The 12,167-nt window shown below is 35.6% G+C and overlaps 1 protein-coding gene across 1 annotated transcript in view; it reads left to right on the top strand.

Moving 5' to 3' along the window:
• Positions 1-9,900, top strand: part of LOC118205108 (chitinase-3-like protein 1) — a 52,856-nt gene extending 42,956 nt beyond the window's left edge. The window contains exons 8-9 of the mRNA XM_085812205.1: positions 4,046-4,168; positions 6,830-9,900. Of these exons, the coding sequence (XP_085668331.1) occupies positions 4,046-4,168; positions 6,830-7,438 (732 nt within the window). The 3' untranslated portion in view covers positions 7,439-9,900. The remainder of the gene's footprint in view (positions 1-4,045; positions 4,169-6,829) is intronic.
• The last annotated feature ends 2,267 nt before the right edge of the window (positions 9,901-12,167 follow it).

Genomic DNA, 12,167 nt, shown 5'->3' with positions numbered 1-12,167 from the left:
GTTTTTAAAAATATGACGCTTTTAATTTATATTTTATGTGTTTTATATAATCTACAACCTGTCTATTTTAAATGAAAAAGAGAATCTAGAGTATACGCTTATTTTGAGAAAAGTTATACCCTAATAACTTTTGTCTTCAAATAGTTGCATTTTGCCAGTTGATATGTCACATGTCCCCTTAAGTTGAATTTAAAAAAAGATGAGCATTCAGACAATCGTGCCCAGTCAAAAGATGACATAATGCCACTTCTACAAAACGAGGAAAATCTGGTGGAATAACTGGTTTTGAACTAGTGAGAGACTCCCACGCCTTTTCCTTAGCCAAAGAATCTCTAAGGAGAAGTAAAGGTTCCCCGAGGCAAATGTGGCTCCGTCAGACCGAAGAGACACATTATGTATATCCCTGAAGCTTACTTTAAAGGGGCAAACCATCCCAAAGCTATCCACCCTCCATACCTCACTGCGCATGTGCGAAAAACCATCAGGAGGAAACAAAGCAGCATGCCGTCGGCCGTATTAGCAAACTTTTACCACGTTGTTCGAAAAGGTTGTTTGTTGTTGTAGTCAGAGATACTTGGTGTTAGTTATGTGAAATTCTTTTAAAGACTTTTTAAATGTAATGTAAAATGGTTTTGGGTATTGGGTGAAAACTTTGCTCTTGGTTTTCACAATAGTCATTCCAAATAATTGTCTAAAAGCTTTCATGGTAATTTGCTTTTACTTATGTGAAATTCTTTTAGAGACTTTAATGTAAAATGGTTTTGGGTATTGGGTGAAAACTTTGCTCTTGGTTTTCACAATAGTCATTCCAAATAATTGTCTAAAAGCTTTCATGGTAATTTGCTTTTACTTATGTGAAATTCTTTTAGAGACTTTAATGTAAAATGGTTTTGGGTATTGGGTGAAAACTTTGCTCTTGGTTTTCACAATAGTCATTCCAAATAATTGTCTAAAAGCTTTCATGGTAATTTGTTTTTAAAGTTGTTGTCGGATAATTATAATGTATTTCAGTGTTTTCAATTTATTTAGGGGTGCCTTTAATTGTCTTTAATTATTTTTTCTGTTTCAGTTAGTTATTGCAAATTTTGCTTTTAAAATTTCACTGTAAAATTTTAACTATGGATTCATAAAAAATTATTACGTTTTGTATGGCATGTGTTTTTCCCCCTTTTTAAGTTTACAGAAGAAAAGAATTAAGAAATTTATTTCATTTAAATTTTGTCTTCGTATGGCTCGCTGTTTAAATTCAAATTAAAAATTGGACAGGATTTGTATAATTCGCCCAAAATTCCAACTAACATCCTTTTGCTCATAAAACTCCAGAAATGTATGAAAATAAAACTTGAGTTATTTCAAAGTAAAAAATTTACTATCTCCTCGAACTGCGCTGTTTAAATTTCACCCTGCGCTGGTGTTTCACTGCATAGCCGTGGCTCTTCGGTACAGCGGCGCAGAGGCGAAACAGGTTTACATTGCGTCTATGGAAGCTTTCATTCTTCTCCTTAGAGATTCTTTGCCTTAGCTTCATCTGAGAGGTAGGAGGCAATTCTCCTACCTATATTAGAAGGCCGACCAGAGCGGTCTGCTTCTTGAATGTCATAGTCCTTGTCACAAGTTACGATCAGGTCCAGAATTTTGTCCTTGCTTTGATATTCGAGCAGATTAGTGCAGGCCCGAACACGTCTGCCTTTATCTCCTAGAGTCAGCCCATACGGCACCCAGCGATTAAACTTGTACGTCAAGCTTATGCGACGCATAGCGTGACATGGCACTAACGTCAGATTCCTTAGCTAGCTCTCAAGTGGTTGTATACTGATCTTCTTCCACAAGTTTGCGCCGGCGGGCTTCATCATTCCGGCCAAAGTGCTCTGCTTCTTGAATGTCACAGTCCTTGATTTGAATTTTCGGTACCAAACTTTCACAGTGTCATATGATACAAGCTGTACCTCAAGCTATGCACATGATTGCGTGACATTCTGTAACTGACGTTTTGCAACAGAACTGGAGGTAAATGATGGTTCTAATTTGGTAGCGTGGTAGTTCCATTTCAGACACCTTACAATTAATGATAACTATACTTTTTTACAAATTTCAGAACACAATGTTCTAAAGCAAGTCTCTTCCTTTCAAATGCCAAAAATCGTTTGTATGATTAAACACGCCAACTGGAACTGTTTGAGCAGACGTTATTTGCAGTGGCGCGAAGCTTTTGTTACAAGGCGGTATTTTTCAGTTGGTTAAAACTCTTTGTTCCTTCTCTTTTATAAGCAACAAAAAGCGATCATATTAACTATAAAAAATCAATGAGTTCTTCATATCATAACAGCACGTACATTTAAGAACTCATCATCGGAATTCATACCAAATCTTCTTGAAGCTAGTTATATAACATAACTGTAGATTAACTCTGTTAACATAACTGTATATGTTAAAACGTTCAAACAAAATATTTCAAAATGCAATAATAAAATCTGCATGATGAAATATCTCATTAGAATACAAGAAAACGCTATATAAATATAAAAAAAAGTTGTAAAAATATACAAAAATGTAAAAATATAAAAGAAATTGTAAGAAGAATATAAAGTCCCTTAGAAATAGAAACTAGAAACCACCTTGAATTGAAAAATGGTAAACATTGCGGGGAATCAGACATTTAGGAGGGTTGCTGTTTATATTTCTGTCCTAATAATGGAAAAATAAATGTTTATGATCTAAACTGGCTTTGTTATTTTTAAAAGTATTCTCCTATGAAGATCAATACACTTTTACATGCATTTGAACCAATTTTGGGAGCACTTTTCCACTTCGATTGAGCTAACTCCAAAACATGCGTTTCGAATGCATCCACCGCTTCTTCGGGTGTCGCAAATCGCTTACCACGTAATTTATTTTTTATAAGCGGGAATAAAAAAAGTCATTGGGTGCCAAATCGGAGCTGTACGGCGGATGACCCATCCATTCGATGTTTTGGCCAGTCGAAAATTCCTTTATTTGAGCCAATGTGTGGCAGCAAGCTCGCATTGTCATGATGAAGAATGATTCGCCTCTTCTGCTGCATTTTTGAATTTCTCCGATGACTTCAAGCAAACAAATGATCGTGTACCATTCGCAATTGACCGTCCTGCGTTGCTCTAACTCCAGTGTCCTTAAGTGACCGGTAATGCCGAGGAAACAGCAACCATTTGCTTCGATGTCCTTCTTTGGCGAACAATTTTTGTTGGATTTGCCTCGTCTTGTAAAACCTATGCAGTCGACTGCTGTTTTGTTTCGGTGTCATATGCATACATCCATGATTCGTCACTTGTGTAGACGTTATACACAGCCTTTTATGCTCCCTTAACGCCTAACATTTCCTTGCACCAATCTACAGAAACCTTCTTTTGAGCGTATGTCAGATTATGCGGGATCCAACGTGAACAAATCTTTTTTAGGCCAAATGCTCATCTTATTGATGCTTGTCATACTAATCTCCAAAGATTCGTCAGTGTCACGGTATGTCACACGACGATCTTGCTTTATCATTTCACGCACAGCAAAGATATTTTCTGGCACAACAACCGAGTTTGGAAGATCTTCGCGGATTTCGTGCCGGAGCAAACGTCGACCACGATTGAATTCGTTATACCATTTTTTTTTTTTAAGTTCTGTAGGATGGTACGTTTTCGCTGTATAAAGAACTAAGTTAATCGAAGGACTGTTGTCTTGATAATCCACGTCGAAAGTTATGAAAAATAATCGTACAAAAGTGTCCACGAGTCAATTCCATTTTTGGCCCGAGATGAATTTTTCAATTCACTGCACAAATAACGCTGTAATGGCAAAACGTTTCTGAAGAAGTTACAGTTAAAAATATCAAACTTTCGATTGGAATCGTCTGCGGTCGCCCAGCAATACTTACTGTTGCCAAGGCCAGAAATATAAATAGCAACCTTCATATTTAAGAATCATATTACCATATTGAAAGTGTGTTTTTTTCAGTTCTTCATACATTATTACAGTGATTTATTCTATATTTTAAACTAATTTCTCAATTTACTTACAGATATGTGAAATGCAAAAGACCCAAAAATGGAATGTCGTATGGGATGACTATTACATGTCACCCTACGCTTACCAAGATAGGCAGTGGGTAGGCTACGACAATGAAGCCAGTATAAGATTAAAAGTAAGTACTTCTCTGTTAACAACTAATTTTTTTTTAAAAAGAGTATTTTTTCTGATACATATGAATGTTGCCATCACTTTCCCAGCAGAAGGTATTGTTTGAAGCCCGATTCTCCCTTTGCAGCTCACTGTTTGGACTGTGTTTTTGTTTCTGGGTGGTAGTGATGAATCCAGGTTTCATCTACAGTGATTAATAGACGAAAAAAGTCCGATTTATTACGCATGAATTGCGCCAACAGAATGGTGAAAATATTCATTGAGACACGTTTTTGGTCCAAAGTTAGCAAACGTGGCAACCATCGAGCAGCCAGCTTGCGCGTATCCCCCCCCGATAGATATTCCATGATATTTCCCTATTTTTAGATATTTCCTTTAATGTTCTAAATATTGTCATAACGAATACAGTGGAACCTCGAGAAACGAGTTTAATTTGTTCCAGCATTGAACTCGTATAGCGAATTTCTCGTATCTAGAAACAAACTTCCCCATTGAAAATAGTGGGAATCCAGTTAATCCGTTCCGCAACCCAAAAAATAGCAAAATAAAAATCAATTTTTATAATAAATAACACTGGTAAAGAATATAACTGCAGTTTACCTTTCTGATAACTTCCGACACCGAATCGCCTTTTAACTACTTTTCGTCAATTCACACCAACATCAGCTTCCCAACATCTTTTAGGAGTTTTGGATGGTGCTTGGAAGTAACGGTAACTCCTTTGGCGACATCAAGTTTAATTTCTTCCTTCTTCTTCAGAACAGAGCAGATCGTCGATGTCTAACGGCCTTAAATCTTCGCCTATTCCGTCATTCTTACACCACGCTTACGTTTATCTATGACTTCTTCCTTAATTTCAACGGCCCCCATGGCTTTCTTCTTTTTATTTGCAGCACTATCTGAAGCGACAGTCTTCTTGGCAGGCATCGTGAAATAATCATTTTCATGTTAAATGTAAACAACAATTAACTCACAAGCGCACAAACACGTAGATCAAAGAACACCGAGTGATCTAACGAGGGAATTCCCAGAGTCGAGCCAGATCGGGAAATAGCGCCACGCACACCAACATCCTGGTTCATTGCTCGAGTCAATGCTCACATTTAGAGACGAATGTTTCGTTCATACTTTCCTCGTATCTCGAATTTCTCGTATATAGAGGTGCTCATATCTCGAGGTTCCACTGTAGATAGTTACGAAATTAAAGAGGTTAAAAGTTTAGGAACTATATGTATTTTAAATTTAGTTACTCATGAGCAGATTCATTCCCCCACCCCACCCCCGGAACACCTTCGATCAAAGGAAGGATAGAATTAAGGCAGATAGAGTTCTTATTCTGTACTTAAACCAAATAATTTAATCCAGCAGAACCAAAAAGTCGTGCCGTTCACAGAATCTTTATAAACGAAAAGTATCATTAAATTATCTTCAAGACGTTTGGAGAGATTAACAGAATATGGCTTATAAGACAAAAGCTGGCCACCTTCTGTTGCGTGTCATTTAATGGTTTAAATTTAACCGGTTACTTTCCAAACCGAACTAAGCCTGCCGTTCCCAGACTTCTAGCATTCGTATTTTATACCAGTTGTTCGTGTGTAGTCATCAAAGTACCCAAGGTAACGAAAGGGCCGACTCTTTAACTAAAGAAGCCACAAGTCACCCTTCCATCGACTCAGAGATCCCACTCTCCATAGTCGCTGCCAAACACAAGATCTTCTGCGCCTTCATGTCCATCTGGCAAGCTCGCTGGGATGACTTAGAAAACACCGGTCGACACATCTACTCCATTTTTCCAGTTTTCTCCACCAAGAGGCTCCAAACAGATTTCTATCTGCAACAAGCTTTCACAAATCACGGAAGATTTCCCGCGTACCTCAGCAGGTTCTGCCATCAAAACTTCAAATGCGCCTACTGTGCTTCAGCTTCTTCAGCAGACGTCTCAGATTATATCCAAGACTGTCCACTCACTTCTCCCATCAGAGCCTTCCTTCCTCAGCTCCAGGGATCTCATAGCTTCAAAGACCTTTTTCAATATTACTACGGACAGCGGGGCATCAGAACTATCATAGAGTACGTCTATTCTAAGAGAAACATAATCATAGCAGATAACCAAGTCTAAACACCTGATGAAATGTAAAGGCAGCAATCCTCCATTCATGTATATATTTAAATATCTCTAAACTAACTAACCCTTTTTGCTTATTTTATACTACCATACCCCAAAAATTGTAAGTTAGAGCAGAAAACAAAAATAATAACTAATGTTAAATCTGTTTATCAATAATAAGGTTGAAAAGATAAACAACCAAAAAAGGTTGCTGGTGCAACAATCAGAATTACATGACTGACCTGTAGTGCCTATTGAGAGATGAAGCAAGCGGAATAATAAATAATAACAATAACAGTTATTCAATTTTTCACAATCGCGCAAAGATTCTAAACTGTCTATAGATCTTCAGACGTTACATACCTTTTCGGATTTTTAAAGATTTTATTTTATTTATTTTTTTCGAAATATCATATACAAGAATAGTCAGAATTTCAATGTTTACGGATAGAACGAAATACCCATCGATCTTTTTTCCTTGTCATGAATGCTAATAAGTAAAATATTTTTAATTTTTGTATAAGCATTATCATCTAACAAATCATTTGTGCATATTAGGTAAACTACGCTAAATACTATCGGCTCGGAGGAGGCATGGTGTGGTCAATTGAAACGGACGACTTCCATGGAAAATGTCACGGTAAAAAATACCCTCTCTTGACGGCAATAAATGAAGAATTCGCTGACCCATCGATTGCCCTTCCTTTGCCACCAAAAGCTCCAGCTACACAGCCACCAAGCGCATCTACTAGCACTTCAACAACATATAAACCTTCTGCTCCTACAACTACATCTACTACGACGACTACGACCACGACCACGACAACAACACCTCGTCCACCACCGACAACTACTACTACTACCACTTCAACAACTGTTGCTGCATGGACTTCCTCAAAGGCTCCAGAGCACGATCCCATCAGCGCTCCAAGCTTCAAATGCACTCAGGCTGGTCTTCACAGAGATCCAGCAGACTGCCAGAAATTCCACTCTTGCGTGCGCGTGCAAGGAGAAAGTGGTAGTTCCTTCTTGCCATATGAATTCTCCTGCCCTCCTGGAACAGTGTATGATGACAAAATTCAAGGATGTAATGTACCCTCTCTAGTTAAAGGTTGCGAAAATGCAACGGTGCAAGTTTTCAGCTTCTTCCGCCCTGGAGCTGTATAATAATTAAAGACCACAAAGAACTTAAGATAAAATTATAGAGGGAACTACTCTGATATGCGCCCTCAAGTCGCCAAATTTCTCGCCGGATATTTTTGGCGAGAAACTTCACGCTGCCATATTACTATCTAAATTTTTTGTCTACATTTTGAACTTTTAGCCCAAAATGTCTCCAAAAACTACGTTTTGAACACACAATTTAGCTAAAAATCCGAAAAAAAACAAAAAATTTAGATAGCAAAAACGTAAAGTTTCTAACCAAAAATATTTGACAAGAATCCATGTACACAGCGACATGTTTTAACTTAAAAAACATCTACGAATTGCACAATGTAGGCAACGAACGAATCTACAAACTACGCAGACCTCGCTTTAATAAATTAACATAACAACTATAAATTTCAAAGAATACCATGTACACAGCATCCTGTTTAAACTTTAAAAAAAATTCTACGAATTGCACAATTTAGGCAAGGAAGGAATCTACGATCTACGCACTCCTCGCTTTAATAAAATAACATAACAACAATAAATTTCAAATAATACCATGTACACAGCGTTCTGTTTCAACTTTAAAAAACATCTACGAATCGTACAGTCTAGACACTAAACAACAAAATAAACTAAATTTCAAACAATTTAAAAAAACAACAATAACGACAGAAATTCATACTAAAGAACCAATGAACATAACATTCTACGAAATAAGAACAAGGATAAAATAAAATGCACTTACCATGAATTAATGCGTTTTTGAATAGCAGAAATATAAATTTCATACCGCCTTAACATGCTGCCACGTAATCACTATCGTATTTACATGACAGCCAGACACACTATCCAGAAAATTTATACTATGGTTCACAAATAAATAAAATCACAAATCCCTACTTCTATCATACACTGCCATTAAAAATAATCTCGCAGACCCTCTTTCCACACTTCCAAATACCCACTACCCCTCAACAGGATAGTCACAATCATATTTCCTTTTGCCGAACTTCAATTCAACAACTACCATTTTATCTTTCCCTCCCATCTTCTCAGACACAGAGGCGAACCAACGAGCTCCAGCGAAAGATTTTTCAACGTCAACAGGGTTGCCATAGAACACGCAATCGCGCCAAAAACCAGCGCAGAACACATATCGCCACATTTGGTGAAATTAGGGCGTATATTAGAGTTGTACCTTATAGAGATTTAAAAGCTACTTTAAAAGAAATATTTGCTTTGCTTTCTCTGTTAAATGAATGTTTGATGAATAACTTTTAAACAATAAGAGTACATTTTAGTACATATTGCTTAAATCACGAACGTTAATAATTTGGTTCTATGTTTAAATACCGATTATTTTTTGCAGTATGCATGAGCATATTGACTTAACAGAAATAGTACTAAGATCATAAAATTTGGGGGATAAAACGCTTCGACTGAAACAAGCACTCTTCCCAAATTTCAATTGAGATTAAATTTCTTTACCTAATGAAAAGGAAAATTTGCACTTGATTAAGGTTTGCATCAAGTGACAACTATAAATAGCTTGATTTCGAAAGATTTTTTATGATAAATATAAAAAATTTTAAATAAGCCTAAAAGAAATTTAAACAATGAACTTACAGGTCGTTTAGCAGATATTAAAAGTGATAAAAAAATCATTAGATAAAATGAAAATGTACAATTATAGACTCATATATTCTAATAATTTCGTTGTTTTAACTACACCCTAAGTCAATGAATACTTGTACAAGAAAAGAAAAAATACGATTTTGAGCAATTTGTATGCAGATGTCAACTCATCGATGTCACGAAATTTATATTCGCTGTGCTTCTTAAACATCAAATTGAACTTCGCTTCGAAAAAAAAAAAATTTATATTCGCTTATGATTCTTAAATTTTAAACTCGAAGTAATTAACTCACGGTATATACTGAAATTTAATATTAGTTTCTTTGACCAAATCATTTAGAACATGATTTAAAATTTCTTGTCAGTTTTATATACTTCAAAATCCGCTTTAGAAAATTACGTAAAAAAAAAAAAAAAAAAAAAAACTGAACAAGGGATCAAGATGAAAAGTTTTTATTTATTTATATATTTATTACTTCAAATGTTCTGATAAAAAAGCTCCTTCGATAAATGTGAGTTTTAGACTTGCTTGAAGGAGCGTTATGTGAGTGTGTAATTTATTGTTTGTGTAAATTACAATAGTGTGTATAATTATTCATTTCATATGTTTTTTGGGTGAATATTCCCCGGTGAAAAGTGTATATAAAATCATGTATTAAAAAATTTCATCTGTAAAAGAAGTTATATTCTTAAATCAGAAGTTGAAAGGCATATTACAATAGCTATTAGATAATTGTTTTTTATCAAAACAGAATGTTCAAATTTATTTATTATCATTTCTGCAATTGTATTATGAATGTCAATGAATGTTTTGCAATAAATACCTATTAGAATAACAAGCCATGTATCTTTTTGGTGTTAGCAATTTTATCCTTTCGACACTAGAGCTTTGATGTTAAACGTGTGCTCCGTCTACGTGTTAGCGACGAAGCCTCGTCTGAAATAGTTTAAATTTTTTATGCAAAATATATTGCTGCGTTCTGTACAGGTTCGCGGATATGGAATGACTGATGACAATACTTATAAAGAATCAAAACGCAATTTTTTAGCCAGTATTACTCAGCACAGTTCCAAAATCACGTTTGCAGTCGTCGAAAAACTACGACAAACAGCTGAAACAATCAGCAACACAGCTTTCAGGCTACAACGATGAAGACAGCTTCACGGCAAAACACTAGAGTACAGCTCCCGACTCGGTTCGGTCGTTCTCGGAACTCGACGTACTTTGGAGACTCTCCACGCTACAACTCGCGATGCACTCGAAGATGCACCAACATGACAGTAGACTAGACGATCAACTTGATAGACTACGAGACACTTGATAGACTCGCGATCGACTCTTACTCCACGTACAAGCAGGATTTATATAGCTTTTTGGGCTACTTTCGAGAACATTCTGGACCAAACCTGGAATAATTCTTACCAAAATGTTTTCCATCCGTCCACGGCATATCGCCCATTTTTCGCCAAATGGGCGATTTCGAGCCAAATCTGGCAACCCTGCCTTTCTTTGCCATTTTTGGCAACGCTAAACCCATCTTGAGGGGAAGCTATTTTATCATGGCGGGGCATTTCGTAACAATATTATGGTATTGATCTGTTATCAGGACCGGATTCAGATATAGCCAAAAATTGACGATCTGGAGAAAAATTCGACGCATAAAAATAATTGCCATAATATTTACATTACGATAAATGAAATACGATACGATTAAGTTGAAGAAAAATCCAAGGGAAAATATACAACAGATATTCGTAAAATTAGAAATTTTTAATATAAATTAAACAACTTGCCAAAGAAAGTAGGAAAAGAATTTATTTTATGGTTTTTCGCACACTTTTTTCCTAGACTGAATAAGTCCTCGTTCCTGAGGAAATTATATGGAAGATATTTCATCATTAAGCAAGTCCAAATTTTCAAATCCATGGTAAGTAAAATAATAATAAAAACACAAGTGACAGTTCCATCTTTGAAAATTGCATTCTCGTTGCCAATTTTAAAAATGCATTCTTTTACTTTTTCTTTAAAAAACATTAACATTGTAACGACTTTAGAAGTAAACATTGATGACTTCATGTGAACCAATTTCTTGGCGATTTTAGCAAAACATTTGGCGAAGACTCCGGTCCCGATAACAGAACAATACCGGTAGAACTCTATTTCGTGCAATTAAAAGGTAGAAGACCTCACGCCGAAAATATGTTTTACTGTTGCAATCGGCTTTTCAATAATGTCATACACCACGCTGGAGCGAAATGAAATGTGCTTTGAGTGGAGCGGCGGTTCCAGATTTTCTTCTGACTTGATTATCTTCACATATATTTATGAACAATTTTCAAGATTGAAGATGAAAACCTTGTGAACTCCTTGAAAATTGCAATCACTTCAATCGAAACACACACTGATATATTAGTTTCTTCAGTTTAAGACCAAATACCACATTAATTTTACGGTTTTTAGTTATATTTATAAATATAAATAAAATTTATAATGAAATATAAATAAAATTTATAATGAAATGCTATTAATGAAATATTAAATGAAATATTAAATGTAATGTCAAAATAATTCTATGTTTAAGACACAATAACACGCCGAACAAATACTAATTCAGAAGTCAAAACAACAAAAATCAGCGTCTATGTTGTTGTCAGTATATTAAAAAAGTCTTAAATTAATAACTTTTATAGAAATATGGTTTTCATTGGCATTTTGCGTTGGTTCGCTATAAATGGTGTTTTAGTTTTCAAATTGCTGCCACCAAATATTCTCGCCCTGCATTATATTAAAAGAAATTAAATAATGAAGAAGCTGCATAAATGTACGTTTCTCGCACTGTGAACACATAACGGTACTTACAGACATTCAATTCTGAATAATATAGTCCTTCACCCGAATGTAGGCATCTGGAAGTCCAAATTTGGAATTTGTTTTATTATCTATTTCATATTTTGTACAGCATTTATGCGTTTTTGACAAAGAAACTCAACGATTTCAAACCGAGCAGTGGCAACACTGTTCGGGGGGGATAAACATTTTTATCTCCAGCCCCGCGAGACTGTCAATGGAAATTCTAAAGATATGCGCTTTTAAAATTATTTTGCG

Source organism: Stegodyphus dumicola, chromosome 2, assembly GCF_044657685.1.
Source record: "Stegodyphus dumicola isolate Sdum_Otavi_A_Nest chromosome 2, ASM4465768v1".
NCBI classification, from domain to species: Eukaryota; Metazoa; Arthropoda; class Arachnida; order Araneae; family Eresidae; genus Stegodyphus; species Stegodyphus dumicola.
Note: the sequence above shows the minus strand (reverse complement) of the source record. Positions and strands in the feature narration are given on the sequence as shown.